The sequence below is a fragment of the Xenopus tropicalis genome, chromosome 6, assembly GCF_000004195.4.
Source record: "Xenopus tropicalis strain Nigerian chromosome 6, UCB_Xtro_10.0, whole genome shotgun sequence".
Lineage (NCBI taxonomy): Eukaryota > Metazoa > Chordata > Amphibia > Anura > Pipidae > Xenopus > Xenopus tropicalis.
This window is the reverse complement of record NC_030682.2, coordinates 117,801,137-117,820,661: the sequence shown is the minus strand read 5'-3', so window position 1 is coordinate 117,820,661 and position 19,525 is coordinate 117,801,137. Positions and strand designations below refer to the sequence as shown.

Sequence of the window (19,525 nt, the reverse complement as noted above, 5' to 3'; positions counted from 1 at the left end):
TACCCACGAACGGGTCGAATGAAGTCCGATTGCGTTTTTTTCGTAATGATCGGTACTTTGCGATTTTTTCGTATGTTTTGCGATTTTTTCGGATTCTTTACGAATTTTTCGTTACCAATACGATTTTTGCGTAAAAACGCGAGTTTTCCTATCCATTACGAAAGTTGCGTAAAAAGTTGCGCATTTTGCGTAGCGTTAAAACTTACGCGAAAAGTTGCGCATTTTCGTAGCGTTAAGTTTTAACGCTACGAAAAATGCGCAACTTTTCGCGTAAGTTTTAACGCTACGCAAAATGCGCAACTTTTTACACAACTTTCGTAATGGATACGAAAAACTCGCGTTTTTACGCAAAAATCGTATTGGTAACGAAAAATTCGTACAGAATCCGAAAAAATCGCAAAACATACGAAAAAGTCGCAAAATGTTCGTTTTCAAGTCGGAACTTTTCCAATTCGGGTCGGATTCGTGGGTTAGTAAATCAGCCCCTAAGCTTTCTCTGTATTTTCTTAGCAGCATAAGGCTCATTTATAAACACAAGTTCAGTGTGCAAAAGTGGATGTTTGTTACCCACAATGGCGCATTTTCCACAGAATTCCAGATCAATCGAGACTCCTCCCTAAATAGCATACAGTGTACCCTGTGTGTGATATACCAACACTGACACAAATTAGCATCCACTTTGGTACAATAAGCACAGTGTAGAACATATTTTCCTTAGTGATAATGGTGTCAGTTTTGATGCCATCGTAAAATTACCCACCAATGAACCCCTGGAAGTACTTTCCTTGGTCTCCTTTCTTTGTGTCCATACCGTGTACTTTGTACACACAAGGTTTTTTTTGTTCTTTGTAGACTTCTGATCATGGACAGAAAGGGCTTTATGTGGACACCACTTGTCTCTCAAAGGCTGCATTGCAAGGGGCATTGCCAGAGGTGGGGGTAAAGCCCTAAATACTGTAAGAGGCGTGGTCCCTCAGATTAACTGGGTGTTAAAGGGCACGTCAACCCAAAAAATAAGTGTTTACCTAATTTAAAAAAACACAATTCTAGGCAACTTTCCAATGAGTTTATTGAAAATTGGGCTTTAAAAGTTATGTGTAAATGTAATTAGTATTGAAAGCAACATTTGCTGAACTCCTGGTTATGACTTTTTAAACAATGTTGCAAAAGCCAGTCTCCTCCAGCAAGTCAGGTCTGTCAATCTGCACCCTTTTCAGCTATGGTTCTGCAGTCTTATAATGTGGTACTCGTGTGGAGCTATTTAGTGGTTGGATTATTTCCTAGACTTATCTGAATCTATTACCACTTTACAATGTGGGTCATGATGGGTTAAATGTTGTTGCCTCCACCCTCTGAAAAGCAGGCATGGTTTAGCAATTAATACCAATAACGAAAAAATGTATAAATGAATCTTAAAACATGGATTTACAGTTATATTGTTGGAAAGGTGAGGACTGTGGTGAGTTTTACTATAGAAGAAGGGAGAGAGTCTAGCTGGCCACAATCCAGACACAGGTTTTCCCGCCTTATCCAGCTTCCTGTAGTCATGTGATGCAGTGTGAGAGGAACTGTGCATGTCTGACAGGGAGAGATGAATGGGGCGCCGAGTGTGTGTTGCCTGAGAGAAGCTGCCCTTGTCTATATGGACAGGAGCGGGGGGCTGCAGAAGTTCACAGAGGACTGTAAGAGATATAATGGTATGGTACAGATATAACAAGATGGCTGACCTTGGAAATAAATAACCTTCCTTTTTAGCAGTAGGAATCATGTCACCATTTTTATGACGCTCTTTTCATTTTCATACACACTTAAATTATTTTGTTTAGTTTCTGTCACAGAGGGGGATGATTTATCAACAGAGGTTCTAAATTGTACCACTGCAACTGCCCAGAGCAATAATGTAATCTGAACAGTCTACTGCAAGTTAGAATATTAAAGTAAAGGTCCTATTTGTTGGTGTCAGTAACGGCTTTGTCGCAGTTTTACTAGCACCTCTACCAGTATATCAGCCTTTTAGTAAATGATCTTGTAGGGGGAATGTTTAGATTATATATTTTTAAAAATTACACATTCTATTATATGCCCAAAAACACTGTTATAGAAAGCCCCATGTCTCCCAAGTATTGTAGAGACTCCTGACTAGATCAAGAACTCATGGCAATACAATACGGAATTTTCCATACACCACACCACAAATTTGCCCGTAACAGTAAATTGCCCCAGAAAAACATATATATTTGTTTTCAAATGTCTGATTTTAAATTCAAAATGGATGAATATATCTACACAAAGCTACCAGGCTGTAAACCTATGTCACCATGGTATGATGGTAGGTAGTGGGGCTTCTTGATAAAGCAGTAACCTTACCAGGAAAAGAATAACATTTATGGTCTATGAGAGGCTAAGCCTTTCCTGCAAAGACCATACATTTTATGATCTTGTAGATTGTAAGCTCTTTTGGGCAGGACTCTCTTCCACTCTTGTATCGGTTATTGATTGCTTTATATGTTACTCTGCATGTCCAATGTATGTAACCCACTTATTGTACAGCGCTGCCAAATATGTTTATATGCTTTATAAATAAATGTTAATAATATCTGCAGCAGGTAAGTGTCAACAAATTACACAGCATTGTACACTAGAAGGGTGTATTCATTAAACATACAAAGTACATTACAGATACTGACCAATACAGGAGGTTAAGAGGGTAAACATGTGCCAGCAGCTTTATTGCATTTCTCTGGCATTTAATATCTTTGCTGTTTTGGCTATAGATGAGGGAAAAAAGGTTCACAGGGGCATGTTTCAAGTTAGATTCAGTGGAATAATACAAGATGACTCAGCAGAGACTGTAAGTTTGTTTTATTAGATTTATTTATCCTGTAGTCTTCAAGTTTGGGTAAGGAAGATATAAGATATTAGAAGGAACTGAGCTGGGAGTTGTGGCTGGAATTCCCAGGAACACCTCAGTGTAATGTTTTACTCCAAAAAATTAACCCCATTTTAATTAAATTACACCTAATTTCATATTACAGGTATAGGACCCATTATCCAGAATGCTCGGGACCAAGGGTATTCCGGATAAGGGGTCTTTCCATAATTTGGATCTCCATACCTTAAGTCTACTAAAAAATTAATAAAACATTAATTAAACCCAATAGGATTGTTTTGCATCCAATAAGGATTATTTATATCTTAGTTGGGATCAATTACAAGGTTCTGTTTTATTTCTACATAAAAAAAGGAAATCAGTTTTAAAATTCTGAATTATTTGCTTATAATGGAGTCTATGGGAGACGGGCTTTCCGTAATTCGGAGCTTTCTGGATAATGGGTTTCCGGATAAGGGGTCCGATACCTGTATTAATGTTCCACACTTGGCCTTTAGTTTTTGTACATTATCTCTGGCACATATTAACAATCAATGCCATTCCATATCAACTGTCTAATAAGTATATTGCCAAATGAGCAGAAAAAAGTGCATTTTGTTTATACGTAGAAAAATACTCTTTCTGGCTTGAACGCTAATTCTATCAGATAATTTATTATTGCAATTTCTGTGTCGCAAATTTAAAATACAGGTATGGGGCCTGTGATCCAGAATGCAGGGGACCTGGGGGTTTTCTGGACAAGGGATCTTTCTGTACTTTGGATCTCCATACCTTGTCAACTAAAAAATCATTTAAACATTAAACCCAACAGAATTGTTTTGCCTCCAATAAGAATTAATAATATCTTAGTTTGGATCAAGTACAAGGTACTGTTTTACAGAGAAAAAGGGAATCACTTTGAAGATTTTGCATTATTTGATTAAAATGGAGTCTATGAGAGATGGCCTTTCAGTAAGTCAGAGCTTTCTGGAAAAGGGGTTACCCATACGTGTAGTTAACTCAAGTATTCAATAGGATGATGCCAAAATAATGCAGCCAAGGTTTGATAATCCATCTCTTTTCTCTTCCTATAGAATCAAAACATAGCTATGCTGTATACCGGTTTGTAATCTCCATTAACCCTACAGACATAACAGAACTGGATGCTACACTTGGAAACTACATACTGCATGAACCACTGAGAGCTGCACAAATCTTCCAGTCGGTATAATATTTCCGTTTGTTTTCATGTGGTTTTGAAACTGTGTTATACTTGCTTACCGATAAGCTGCATTTATAGGAAAAGGTATCTACTGTAGCAGTGGCAGGTATATAAGTACACATTTCAATAAATGTTCTCTCATGCCATAGTAGTTGGAATATGCCTCTATCAGTTCTACCCATGTTCTCCTTGGAGGGCTTGACAGTAAAACATGAGCTGCTCACTTTCTGGTCTGTGCCTGCCATAAGAGTACTACCATTCCTAGAAAGCAATGACACAGTTTGCAGGATAATGTAATAGGTGACTGAAGTAGGGTGATATATGAACAAATATGTTGGGATAGATGGGTAATATTGTATTGCAGGTTTTTTTGTACGTGTGATTTGTCTTCTGCCAGTATTTTGCACAATTCAACAACAAAAACTGAGTAATTGGCTTTTAATAGATGTGGCGGGTTATTTTTTTCTGTTTAATATATTCGCATACCCGTGTTTCAGTTTATATTCATATTTTGCCCCTGATTTTCAAAAGCATTATTAAGGCTGACCATTCTTTGTTAGTACTGCAGAAAGTGTTTTAGATTATTTAACAGTTTTTTCAATATTTTGTTGTAAAGCTTTATTACCAAATGCCCTGGAGTAGCACAATATTCTAATTATTACTGGTGAAAAGGTGTTTTAGTGCTCCCACTATGTAGGATACCTGTCACCCACTTAGTCACCCATTGATACATTTATACAATTTACTTAAGCTCTTTAATGCTGCATTACTGCACTACACACTAGAAGGGTCATTTAAGGCCCCGAGGGTGCAAGTGCACTAAGGAGCACAAGAGCTCAGTGAAAAGCACAGTGTCATGATGCACAGCTCAGACAGGGTTGTGTGTCCTGCTGCTGCTAAATTGCACCCCAAAATGACATACAAGGTAGGGGCAGGAGAGGAGGACGCCTACGTGTCTCCCCTCGCCAGCCCTTCACTAATACATTGATGACTAACAAAGTCAGTGTTGTATTAGCGAAGGGAGCTACATAGATTATATTTATATATAGTGTATATTTTCAATCAGTCAATATGGAAAATGTCCCTAATGCCTCAATGGCAGAAACGATATTGGCAATGTCAAGTGAAAAAATACTTTTTAAGAAACAAACAATTTTACATACACTATCTTTCAGTACAGCTCACATTGTAGTTTTTACTATAATTATTTCTGATAGTTATTTTGCATTTTAGGTTTGTGATACTGCCATAAGAACCCTGTCTTTAATTGAGTCATATCATAAGGAGTCTCAGGTAAGCTAAGAAGAACCAAGTTTTAACATACTCTAAAGCCTTTTGAAATCCTGTGATTGAGCAATTGTTCAGTTAGCTATTTTTTCCCCACTTTTGGATGAAAGTGAGACACATTTATTATATTAACAAATGTAAGACCATGAATGGTATTCTGAAGAAGGTGCTGAGGTCAAATATGTATTTTGTTCACAAAGCATGAATGTCCTTTAAACTCAATGCAGTATGTCAAAAAAGGCAAGTTGCGCTCGCCACTACATTTAAAACATTATGCAGTGGTGCAATGAGGCCGTGACAACAAATTAGACATATAGACAAATACTCACCCATTATCAATATATACAGTATAGACCATTAAAGGAACAGTAACTCCAAAAAATGAGCTTTAAAGTAATAAAAATATAATGCACTGTTGCCCTGCACTGGTAAAACTGGTGTGTTTGCTATAGTAACACTACTATAATTTATATAATAAGCTGCTGTGTAGCCACTGGGGCAGCCATTCAAGCTGGAAAAAAGGAGAAAAGGCACAGGTTACATAGCAGATAACAGATAAGTTCTGTAGAGTACAATAGTGTTTTATCTGTTATCTGCTATGTGTCTGTGCCTTTTCTCCTTTGAATGGCTACCTCCATGGCTACATAGCAGCTTATTTATATAAATTATAGTAGACTTTATGAAGTAAACACACACTTTTACCAGTGCAGGGCAGCAGAACATTACATTTTAGTTACTTTTATACACTTTTATTTTTTGGTGTTACTGTTCCTTTAAGACATTCTGTGCGTTAAGCTACTAAGAAATGCTCTCCCATTTAAACAAAACAGGCATTGTCAATCGATATAATTCTACTTACCTCTATTTTTGCATCTGTATTTCTCTTGCTTTCTAGATCAATGTGGTACTAAGATTAACCCACTTGCCTGACTTACATGCTTACCACCTAAATCTTCATGAGTATCCTATGAATTATAAATCCCAGAGGTTTTACATGATAAAAGGGGTAGTCATTGCAATGTCTCCAGTGACTAAATATACTCAGGGGGCAAGATTTTTGTGCTCTGAGAAAAACTGCCCTTTTTCTGAAGGTAAAGAGGAAATCCATTTATATTTTTTACATTTATAAAATGTACAGTTATTTGCAAAAGCTTCTTATTCAAATATTTTTGTTTTACAAAGTAATGATATGTATATTGCAAGCTTTATGGTTTGTAACTGTGATACAGTAATAACTATACAGAAGACAGATACAACATATAAAATTCTTGCAGATGCTCAGGTTTATTGGCTAGGTTGAAAAATAATGTGTTGATAAATTGTCATTTGCATTGTGTATATACGCCTGCATTATAATTACTGTAATTAGGAGAGAATAACACAGTGCTAGGAGTGCTGGGAGCCATTTTTGGGTTTTATTTTGGGGGGTTTGATGCAAGGAAATCAGAGTTTTGTTTTTCACCCTCAACTACGATGTTTTAAGAAAATTAAACACACATTACTATTTCAGTGAAAGACGGATACATACAGAGAAACCCTGTACTAGATGGTGAAAATTGTAATATCACATGTAAAAAAAATATCAAAAGAATGCAGCTTTTTAGGAGCCAAGTGAAGGGACTTGCATATTTACTTATGGACATTTGTATATTAATATTCAGACTTTTGTATTATGCATTTGTTTACACTGTGGGTTTACTTTTGTAGTTTTCTGTCCCTCTTCTATTTACTGCATCCACTCCACACTTCCTGCTCTTGTTACATTTAGTTAAAACCTCATTTTTTACCTTAACAGAATATGCATCCCCTATTTTTTGGCCCCAGGCCACATCCTGATCAACCTACAATAGTAGGGGTATATGGCATGTTAAAAAAACAAAGATGTGTTCATTTTGCAAAGGATTGTTTCTGTTTTGTGGAAACCTGTCCTAATGTAGGTCTGATTTTTTGTATTATTATCTGTGACTGTTCCCTGGCAGCAGAGAATGATTCAGATGCACAGTGTTCTATGTGCCAAACCTTGCCTGCCAACTATTTATTTGGTATTGTGAAGGCAGGGAAATGTTGCTTTATCATGCCAAACAGATAGACTGCCATGGAGGCCTGTTTTAGCCATTCTGTACTTTAATTTTAGAGGCGGGCACTTGTAATAATAGAATATCTGAGTGACACCATGACAAAATAAGTATGGCATTTGTTATAAATTACTACCATGGAAGAAATGACTTGAGCCCCCATAATAAAATTTCATTCTGTGATAGTATTACACAAATGATATTTTGCAAAACTGTGCTATAAATAATTGTACCTTGAATGAAAAATAAAAATGAAGGTTCAACTGTGTGTGTGTGAAACTATATGTCAGGTTTTCGATACATAAGAGTGCATGTACCTGGAGCCACAGAGTCTGCAACCATACGAACAGATTTTGTATGCGATTTGTGTGCATCACTACTCAGGGAAGACATGAAATACAGAGTTCTTGGAGGTGTGTATAACAATATTAGTTATATAAAAAAATTAGCCTAGAAAGCAATGTTCCTGAAGGTAACAAGCAACCCATTATTTACATTTTTAGAAACACAGGTTGTTGATTTACTTGACTCCAAGGCATTACAAATATTTCAGCGGCATTCTACAAATATCCGCCACTGTCAGTTAAAGTGTTATGCAGTGTTTGTAAGAGGTAAGAGTCATGACTTGAGAAAACGGTAACTAGATGTATCTGTAATTAATGTTTTTTACTTACCTTTCCACTCGATTGTATGCCCACACTTCATTTAGTCATACCTACTAGAGAACTATGCTAAATGCTCATTTATGAGTGCAAACACAAAAATGTGTGCAAAATGATTTGGATTTACACTTTAAATGCAAATATACATGTATCAATAGGCACTCTTTTGTATTTGCATCTTGCATTAACAAATAAATAAAAAGCAACATACAGAGTGCCAGTCCTATAAGCACTATTGAGTCCTGAAAAGAAGTGTTAATTCTGGGCGCCCTTTGTATCTTGTGCCACACAACCGACTTGCACCAAGTGAATTGCACACCTTTTCTGGAGCAGAAACTTGAAATCAGAATAGAAACAGGACAGAATTACAAGAGGGATTGTAATTCATTTTAGATAATCTGGTATACTTTTTAGTGCAAATACAGGATCCTCAGTTTTTTTCCATATTTAGTGAAGATAGCATTCATAACTTATTGCTGTATGGATTCAAGAGGAGCTTTATGAACCCCAGGAGAGCTTTTAGTTTTTTTTTCATTTTCAGGATCCCAATGTCACTATGCCCTTATCTGCTGATTTGTATCATAGGCTGCATAGAATTCTATCTCTTTCATCTTTTAAAGAATAGAAAACTAACTTCATTTAGTGTATTGTATCACACTAGAAAATGGTTTAGAAAGAAGGGCTGAAGTTGCCTTAAGGTATTATTCATATTTTCTGCTGTTGTTTCTACCCCCAGATATAACAGACATACACATTAAAATATGAATTGTGTAGAATTATTCTTGTATTTTTTATATTTGGAATTTTTTTTATTTAATATGTGAACCTTTTGCTTTTTAGATGAGCTAATTAACAAAATGAAAATAGGAGCAAGGTATAGAGTTGTGGGGATTCCAGTATGTGGGCCCAATGGACCACACATATCTGTATGTATAGAGGCTAATAATATACATCAGTACATTGAAGAAAGTAAGTACCTTTCATATTGGATTGTGCCTGATGGTTTGCACGGTTATGGTGTGCATAGATTATGGAGCCTAGAATTATTTATACTGTTATCAAGTAGTTCACTGGTAGAGTAAAATATATCAAATAAATTATCTGCCTACAGATGAGTATATGTATATCATATGGGAAGCCAGGATAATAATGGATTTAAAGGGGTTGTAAACTCAGTCATAACGCTGTCCCCCTGCGCACCCTAGTTTTGCTACAGAAATTGTCAAAAATGTAATTACAGATGCAGGAAAATTCACCAATGAGTATTCTACTGACTAAAAACCTCATTATAAGTGCAAGAGAAGTGACCAATGAGAACACTGACTCTCATCAGGCATCTTGCTGCTATCTTACATACTGTATAGAGATAATTATGTCTTTTTTTCCTTCATTTTGTGACACTGGAATCAGGATTTTGAAGAGTAGTTTTTAGTGTCACTTTGATTATAAGTAACATTATTCTGGGATTTGTAGTGCAGCTACAGCTGAATAAAGTTTGGTTGGGAAGTGCAGTGCACCAGGGTTACCCCTTTAACAATTACTCTGAAGTGGTACTTGAATGCATGGTCAGCAGTATAGTGCAGATAGAACTACTGTAAGCAGATCAACAAGTATAAATTATCATCTGTAAATCTAATAGTTTGGCCTGTTATAGGTCTGCCAATCACTCAAGACACACTCTACACTGATAGGTGAGTCCCTGCACCGATGGGTTTCACTTGGGGAACTAACATATTAATCTATTTGTTTAATTAAATATAGAATACTAGCTACTCTGACTACTTCACTATTCTGTATTGTGCTATGGCGGTAGCTATCCTGTCACTTACTTAAGCCCTCATTCATAGCGATCACTTGCTGGATTTTTATGTTCTTCATAACTTACATATAAAAAAAAAATGTGGCCAAGATTTTCAGTGATTATAGTTGCTTACCCCATGCAACTAGAATCACTTGGGGGTGCCTAAAACTTTAAAACTTCATGATTTTAGTTGTTATTGCCTTTAAGGTACTGAAGCCACCTTCCCCAGACTACCCAGCATCCATGCCTTCCCTAAAGTGGAGTCCAAAACAGAAAAAACTATGCCATCTATTCCCTTTAATAGGCTACGGCGTACGTAGGTTAGACTACAAGGGACTTTCTACAATAGGGAAAGTTAACTCTTTACTTCCCCTACAAATGCATGGCCAATATGGTTCAAAATATCTAAAGTAATCGATGTGTGGTGTGTTGTGATTTTAGGAGGAAAACTCTTTGCCCTGTCTATTTCAGCATGAGTAATGGAATCTGAACACCACACAGAAAATACATATTTAAATCACTCTATTATAATTTTTCTTTCCATTTAGTTCCCTACCCTCCCTTTAATACAGGTATAGGATTCCATTATAAATCTGTGAAATTTGTTTGCATAAAACTATTTTTAAACAATTTTGTATTTATGGTTTATATAAACAATGTATAGGCTTATAGGATGCACAATACAGGTATGGGACCTATTATCTTTCTGTAATTTGGATCTCCATAACTTAAGTCTGCTAAAAATCATTTAAATATTGAATAAACCCAATAGGATTGTTTTGTTTCCAATAAGGATTAATTCTATCTTAGTTGGGATCAAGTACAAGGTACAGTTTTATTAATACAGTGAAAATTATAATTATTTGCTTATAATGGAGTCTATGGGAGATGGCCTTTCCGTAATTCGGAACTTTCTGGATAACGTGTTTCCGGATAAGGGGTCCTATACCGGTACACTAATAAATTAGGCACTCAATGTTTATCTTGATCCTTAATCGTGTTAGTAGTAAAATTCTAACCAAGTTTTTCAAGATCTCTTTACAATTAAGCATCTACAGTCAGGGCCAACTTTATACCTTTTTTGTAAAGATTGGCTTCATTTCAAAATCAGGTATTTGCCAAAAATACACACCAGCAACACTGCTTTTATTTATGATAGAATGTTGTCATTTTTTTCTTATTTGCTAGGTCCGTCAACCATAAGTAAAAGCTTTCAAACTCTCCACTCAGCTACTATGAGTTCTCCATGGATTTTTACTGGCATTCTAGCAAATATGTTCGCATCCCAAGTCATTCCACTTGGTGTTCACAACACTTTAAAACTATGCATCCTGCTTAGCCTTGTGCAAACATGTAAAGAAGAAAAAGACAATGGAAGTTTCCTGGATCTCCTGGTTGTAACAAGTGACACACTCATTGTGGATCGGTAATTAACAGAGAATGCAAATATTTGCTACCCTATGTACAGAATATGAATGGAAATATCTTAAATATGTATTATAGCTGCAACTGACACTTTGACATTACAGACAACCCACACATTTGCTCCTCTCCTGCCGTTATATCATTTGCAAATATTAAAAAAATCTAGGCAGCTCCACAAATCATGTCAAAAACATGTACAATCAACAACACAGGACGACATTTCTTTTGCAGTTTACTTAACATTCAGCTCAATGTTTCAGGGTAGCTTGAATTATTTCCTTACTCAGATGATCAGAGACTAAGCATTGTCTTATAATTAATTGTCTTATTAACTGTTTTACCTAAGGCATTAGCACATTTGGACAACACTTGGAGGCATAGTTTTATGTACAATGTAAGGAGCTTCTTCTTCAGTGTTTCTTTCTCTTGCCACTCTTCTCTGCCACTCATTCTTAAGCACCTTGACTGCTTTAATTTTTGTCTTTGCCGATTAGTACATTTTAATATAAAAATGACAAACACTACCCATACATCATACCTATCCAAGCGTCAATGAATCTTTAGCATCAACCCTATTCAAATCAACGAGAAAATTTTATTTTATGGTTTATCATGTGAAAACTTGAGGAGAAAAACTTTTCTTCTAATGTAGGTTCAGTTTTGTTACGAGTAGGAAATGAGAAGGTGAGTCCTTTAGGCAGGGGCTGTTACAGGATGGAGCGAGCATAGACAGGACAGAACGGGCGTAGACCAGATGGGACCAGACAGGACAGGACGGAGCAGGTGTAGACCAGACAGGACAGGATGGAGCAGGCATAGACCAGACAGGACAGAACAGGCATAGACCAGACGGGACAGGACGGAGCGGGCATAGACCAGACGGGACAGGACAGGGGAAGCAAGGAATAAAGGCAGAAGCAAGAACAAGACAAAAGGAGCAAAGGAGCAAGACAAAGGAGCAAAGGAGGCAAGGAAACAAGACAAGGAGCCAGAACAGGGAACACAAACTAGGGACAGGCCACAGTGCTTAATGTTAACCAATGTTTAGGCAATGTGTGTGAGAAGGGCTGGGCTTAAATAGGGCAGAGTCAGCCCTGATTGGCTGACCTCACCTAGCCAATAAGGCTGCTGGGGTGATGTTACCAAGCCCAGGACACAGGTGAATGGAAACACAAGTCAATCACCTCTTGCCAGCTGCTCTCCTGGCTCAATTGTTAGGGAGAACTGCCAACAACCAGGGGTCTTGGGATCAAACCCCAGCAGACCTTTACAAGTTTTTACCCATATACATCAATACAGTTTTCATGTGATAAAAAGTAGATACATTATTCTCATTGAACGGCACCTTGCTCTAAGGGAAAATCCAGGATTGAATTAGAAGATAAGCTTTCTTATTGATTTGAATCTGGACTATTATCTGTTATGATCTTAAACTATTAAGTAGTCAGCTAACCTCAAAACAAACCTTTAGGCATAGTATTCCATTCAGTAATCTACAGAAACCACTCAGAAATATGTTTTAATTATTCTATCTGCAGTAGACTGATCCAAACTATTACTGATTGAAATGGGTAAATGGACTTGGGCAAATTATTCCACTGTAAGTAAAAGAGCACCATTGTTTTGGCCAGTTATGGATGTTGAAAACATTACATGATATATATGACATTTACAATATCAGGAAGATGCTTTTCTGATTAGCGATGGGCACATTTTTTCAGCAGGCATGGATTCACTTCATAATTCTGCATTTCGCCATTAGCAAAATCTTTCACGAAACTGCCGTGAAAGAAGAATTTGCAGAGTGAGAATAAAGTCATGGTTGCATCAAAAAAGTCATGTGGTAGCTGCATTTCATTATTTTTTTCTGTTTTGTGAATTTTTCAACAGTGTTGCATATTTTTCTGAACAGGACAACTGTGCTCATGGTTTATAAAATCTGTCAGTGATGTTTCATTTTTACCATAGCAGACAAAATGTAACATCGGTATTGACTACATTTAAAAAACTTGTAATTTTTCCTCAGGCTGATGCGTTACAGTATCTGCCTTGTACCACGCGGAGTGCAGCATTATACATCTAATGACTTATTTGCAACTGTAATAAAAGATATAAGAGGAACTGGAACTGCTACTATTCAGGCTGGCAGTGCTTTGATGGCCAATGGTGGAATTTGCTTCATGGGGGATCTGAGTTTGCATAAAAAAGATAAACTTGACCACCTGCAGTCGGGTAATGAACGAACGCCATTTCAATATTAAATCATTAAGCTATACAGGGTTCCTGAAGCCATCCTGGGATATTAACTAGTTAACTCAGTTAAGCACATTCCTGTGGGGCAGCTGTTTCAGTATATTTTGTAACCCATCAGTTGGGCAAGTAAAGTCTTTATTTTGATGGCATCCTTTGTGAAAGGTAGGGTTGGCACCTATTTGCTGAGACAGAGGGGGCAGATTACTGATGTCACAGGGTGGGGTTATGATCCAGTTGGGGGGGGGTGGTTGATGGCGTGGTGGCTGGAGCAGACCAACAATTTATAAAGAGGCAAGCTTATAGAAGTGATGGAGGGAGAGCAGGGGGGCAGGATTGGGCAGATCAAAGGCGGGTCAGAGGCAGAATAAGATTATAAATATACTGGCAAATACATTGCTGGTAAATATGAAACACTGGCCTGGGCCCTGGCCCTGGCTGGTATTTTACTGGAAAGTCCTGTAAAAACTGACCTGGTGGCAACCCTAATGACAAATTAAATTCACATCTAAGATTAGCATCACTGTTTCATAATTTATTTTAAAAAAAGCTATGTTTAAGAACTTTTTTTTATACATAAATCCATGAACATACTACTGTTTTTAAATATTAATCATCAAATCTTTTTTAAGTGTTGGAGAGCCGAAGTACCAGTGTTTTTATTCCTGGAAAGAAATATGGGGAGGATGTAAATCATCAAATATGTATTCCTGTTCAGTGTAGTTTCTGGTCTTATATGGATTCATATCCCAAGAAACATGTTCACAGAGACACCACTTTTATTGGTCAAGTGGTAAGTAGCAGCAAGGGGCGTGAAAAGAAAGTACAGGTATGGGACCTGTTATCCAGAATGCTCGGGACCTGGGGTTTTCCAGATGAGGGATCTTTCCGTAATTTGGATCTCCAAAATTTAAGTCTGCTAAAAAGCATTTAAATAATTAATAAACCCAATAGGATTGTTTTGCCTCCAGTAAGGATTAATTATATCTTAGTTGGGATCAAGTACAGGTACTGTTTTATTATAATAAAGAAAAAGAAAATAATTTTTAAAAATTCGATTTTTTTTACTTATAATAGAGTCTATGGGAGATGGTCTTTCCGTAATTCGGAACTTTCTGGATAACGAGTTTCCAGATAAGGGATCCAATACCTGTATTCGCTTAATGAGAAATGTTTTCCTTCAAATTAAAGAGTACAGTCATGCCAAAATTTCTATTTATTTGCACTCATTATTGCTACATACAGGTGTGGATGAGTGTATTTTTTCCGCCTTGTAAAGTTTTGTGGCAAAGTTGACTTTTTCACCAGCTGCAACAGTTTTTTTGATTTTCACCATACATTTTGGTTGTTTTTTCCGCTGGAAAAGAATGGCAAGAAACACAGGAAGAAATGCCAATGGCAGTATTAGTATTTTTCCATACGAAAAAAAAAACACCTATTGAGTCCAATGCATTTGGCAATTTTTTTTGTTTTGCAAAGCAACGCAAGAATTTTGATTTCAGAGCTGATATCCCCCGTGTATGCGTGCATGCACCCGGGCGGTTCAATGGTTCCAGGTGCAGGCAAGGAAGAAGGCTGATGCCAGCATAGGAGCTTATACTGTTTTTTTGCAGGCCGAGAATCAGCCCGTGTGTCATCAGCCTAATTGATGATAGTATCTGTTTAATAGATAGAACCATAAATTCAAACCCATCTTCATAGTTCTTGTGCCAAAGACAAGTGGCTCTAAAGTCACATCCATGTGAATATTACTATTGTTTCTGCATTATTTTTTCAGTAAATGAGTTAAGTGCTTCCCTTACAGGATTGCATTTTAATCCCTCAGTTTTCTTCAATTACTGTATGAATATGCTTTGTTTGTTTCCCACTAAGGTGATGATCACTTCTACGCCACCTTCAGTGGTAGACTGATTTCCTTAAAATGTCTTTTACCATTATTCAGCACATATTACATGGCTTAGCAATGCTCCATTTATCATCATCTTGTACTGTATGTGTAACCCCAGGCCTCACAGTTTGGAATATCCCAAGACTATTTTTCTTTCTGCCATAGGACCTAAGTGTGGTACCTTCTAATTTACTGGATGCGTTTGGCATGTTCATTTACTGCAATGAAATCTTACATAATCAACCTCCACTCTTTCTTGTGCACCACAACCTCCAAAGAGCAGTAAACCCTGAAACATATATTTATCCTTCTTCTGAGCTATATACTACACAAGACTATGAAAAGGTAGTGTATAGACAACACAAGTATGTGCACTTTAATAATCACTGAAACTTCTGTATCTTTAAATAATTGTTTCTGATTTGCAAATGTGTATGCAGTTGCAGTAATCTTGCCGGATAACCCACAATTGTGGTAGGCGATAAATTGTGCTTGAAAATGCACTTTGCTCACTTCACTATAATAATGATAATACTTCTGTAGTCAACTAGGTACTGGTACTGAAAGTGGGTAGCAACCCATGTACAGTCAATGAATGTACATGGGAACACAACACAGGTAAAAATACCAACAAGTATCTATGTCTTCTGTATAACATTTAAGTATCAACAGCAGATAATCAGCCTTAAATAAGTTAGTGTGAGGGTATAAATCTAGACTTTAGAATGTAGACTTAAGAAACGGGTGTGTTTTTAGCTTGGAATCCTGTAAAATTTAAAGCTAAAATATTGGACCTCCTGCAAGTTTATAAGATATAGTTTTACTAAAAGTATTAACACATTTAAACATTGTTTTATATATTTAAAGCTGATTGCATTTGCCAAGAATATACAAGTAAACATTAGCAAAAAATCAGTAACACTAATCCATGGCTATTATTTGGCAAGTCGAAGGGTTAGAACAGACACGCATGGATCTACAATGCCCACTTCAGCACTAAGGCATCTGTAAGTATATTACCAGGAATGGCATTTCACCCTTTATAAAGTAACACAATTTACTAGCCCAGAGGGCTTTACACACATACAGCAAATATATATTTGCCTTTGTTTTCTTTCAGTCTGCCAATATATGATATATATGATATATATGATATGATAAATATGATATGAAATATGATAAATATGATAGACCTACATCAGGAAATATTTATAATATTAAGTGAAGAATCAGAAACCAAAAATGTTTTGCCTCTCTATATTTGTTCCAGGTTTATTGATTTTGCTATAAAACAGATACCTAGCACATAAGTGCTGAGTGAAATTCAATACACATCAAATCTCACTAAATGATAAGTGTGTTCCAAACAAAGCATTAACTGGGTTTACCCCAATCTTATTACATAACACCTTCCTTAATAGTCCCATATGTAATATGAACTACCTCTGCACTGATGCTATGGCCCCAGTACTATACATACAAGACTTTTTCTTTTGATTACAGAGTTTGTTATTCTTTGTGTGTTTTACCTTATAAAGAGCTATGTAGAGTACAAAGACGTACAATACAATTCTATTCTAATTTCTACAAGTTCATGCAACTATATTATTGTGAAGGAATCTCATAATACTTTTTCCTTAGGATTTCAATGTCAGAGGCACATGCAAAACTCAGCCTAAGAAGGGAAGTACTAGAGGAAGATGTACTGGTTGCAGTTTTGTTGTTTGAATTATCCTTGACCTTAAAGCATGGTAATCATTTATCATTCTAGATAATGGCAAGTTACAAAAACCCAAGGTTGCATCAAAAGCATTAAGATGAACTTCTACTGACAGCACACAAGTACACATTTCCTTAAAATGGATATCTTACTTTAGCTTAATCACTACCTGTATACAACTATTTACAAATTCCAACAAACTATGGTTTTGTTCCTTTAAATTTGCTGTTGCCCAATCTTCTGTTTAAAAGCACTTAATGGCACAAAGTCCATGCGTTGCTCATTAGGGATTTGAGAGCCAATCCAAACCCACAGAACCCATGGGTTAACCTATGGATTAGGTGGGTTTAGGCAGGCCAATTACTTTTTATCAATTTCATCACATTTCCTCCTCCTTTGCCCACCTGCTGTTGCTCGTATGTATACTTGTGCCCTCCCAGCCAACTCCAATGCTGTCAGAAAGGAACTGCTCAGGCTAGGTTTGGGTTAAAAGTGGGTGGATTAGAGTTTGGTGTGGGTCGAATTTTTGATGGGCATAATATAAAGTGCTAATGTGAAGAAAGATTGGGTGATAAAATTTAAATGGTACAAAAATACTAAGCAGGCATACCTGAGGTGCAAATGGATTATGGATTTAAGCAACTTGAGACACACATTCTATTTTATACTATAAAGTACTGGATTATCCCAAATCTTTTGACAGAATGCTCTTCAGACTATTAGCAGTATTACAAATCCCTTATACTAGCACTTACTGTATATACTCGAGTATAAGCCTAGATTTTCAGCACCCAAAATGTGCTGAAAAACTCACCCTCGGCTTATACTCGAGTCGGGTGCCATAGGTCCCTCCAGACTAGCACCCTCTGTCCTTTGTGTGCAAATTAGGCCACCCGCAACCAGACCTTCCAGTGCTCTGGCCCACTCCCAAATTCATCTTTATCTACCATCCTTGTCTGTCCCATTCTGCACTAGACCCTAGGCTTATACTCGAGTCAATAAGTTTTTTTCCAGTTTTCTTAGGTAAAATTAGGTACCTCGGCTTATATTCGGATCGGCTTATACTCAAGTATATACGGTACATATAGGATAGTAAAACTTTGTTGTGTATGAGGGTTTGAACAAATATGTTTGGGGGGCTGGGTTAGCAGGACTTGCTAACTCAGCCCCTGATGTCTGAAAACACATCTTATTTGTGTCTAGGCAGTTCTGCATTTTATGTATCTCCAAGTGCTTTATTCCCTGTGGAGCTCTATGATGAAAGCAGTTTGCATCAGCGAGATCTGTACCTCAGAGAAACCTACCAGCAGCTGCTCCAGTTTGTATTTACTTATGGTCATGGAACCACTGCCTCTGCTTCTGAAGAATAAGGCTCACTATCCTGAATGCCAAATAAATTCTGTTTTTAAATTCTGTAAAAAAAAAAAACCAACCTCTGTAGTGGTCATCATCTGCAAAATTCTATGTTATGTGTCCAAGTTTCTGGCCCATTATTTTTCTTTACTGGCCGGTTAGTAGTTAGTGGTAGTAACATGTGTTAATTAAATTCCCAGCCTGATTTTTCAGTCAGCTGAGAAATGTCCAAAGCTGGCAGACTGTCATTTGCAGTAATGGACAACACCTGGGGATTTTAGGATTACAAGTATTTTAATTTTGAATAGCTTATAAAATGTGCTTTTATTATAATGTTCAATTTCTTCATCCTACAGTTCCCATAATAATGGGGCAACATGAAAAATGTCTTTAAACTCTGCATTTTATGTATATGCATATGTAATAAAAGGCACTAAGTTTGCCCAGGAGCAGTAACCTATAGCAACCAATAAGATGTTTGCTATCAAACAGGTGACCAGTAAATGCTACCTACTGATTGGTTGCTATAGGTTACTGCTCCTGGGCAAACTGCCTTTAATTACATAACACCATAAATATATATGCTCTAATGCCTCATTTTAGGGACTACTCTTAGGTTAATATGGTTTTTAAGGACCAGGCAATCAACAAGCTTTCTTGCTTTGACCTGGCCTACACTCTTGCCACTTTCTGCGGGCTCTTCTATTTGCAGGGGACCGAATAGTTTAAGGTGTATGCCCTAATAATGATGCATTAACTGCCCATGCCAGTCAAGCATGTGTGTGTTTATGTCCACCTATACTGTTAAAAAGGCAATTATTTATTCTTCTTTAGTAATATTTTTCCAGTTATGTATAGGACGGACATTTAATATATGGACAATAAAATAAAGTTTACTTTTACTGTCATTTCCATTTGTGCCAACTGTATAGAAGCATATCTATACAGAGTTTTGCTCTTTATATACAATTAT

General features: G+C 36.8%; 1 protein-coding gene across 1 annotated transcript; it reads left to right on the top strand.

The window, feature by feature from the left end:
* Positions 1-1,532: 1,532 nt before the first annotated feature.
* mcmdc2 (minichromosome maintenance domain containing 2) lies at positions 1,533-19,043 on the top strand. The gene is made up of 14 exons (XM_012965278.3): positions 1,533-1,697; positions 3,964-4,094; positions 5,325-5,384; positions 6,274-6,469; positions 7,744-7,866; positions 7,957-8,064; positions 8,956-9,084; positions 11,105-11,342; positions 13,368-13,573; positions 14,224-14,384; positions 15,645-15,824; positions 16,347-16,486; positions 17,121-17,230; positions 18,403-19,043. The coding sequence occupies exons 1-14, from the start codon at positions 1,592-1,594 to the stop codon at positions 18,567-18,569; spliced, it is 2,055 nt and encodes a 684-aa protein (XP_012820732.2). The 5' UTR covers positions 1,533-1,591; the 3' UTR covers positions 18,570-19,043.
* The last annotated feature ends 482 nt before the right edge of the window (positions 19,044-19,525 follow it).

What these genes read in the sequence shown, in the direction of transcription:
- mcmdc2 (XM_012965278.3), top strand. Translation starts at nt 1,592, where the DNA reads ATGAATGGGGCGCCGAGTGTGTGTTGCCTGAGAGAAGCTGCCCTTGTC. An exon ending in TTATGCAGTGTTTGTAAGAG is followed by an intron (nt 8,065 to 8,955) that starts GTAAGAGTCATG and finishes TTTGCTTTTTAG; the next exon opens with ATGAGCTAATTAACAAAATG. An exon ending in ACATCAGTACATTGAAGAAA is followed by an intron (nt 9,085 to 11,104) that starts GTAAGTACCTTT and finishes CTTATTTGCTAG; the next exon opens with GTCCGTCAACCATAAGTAAA.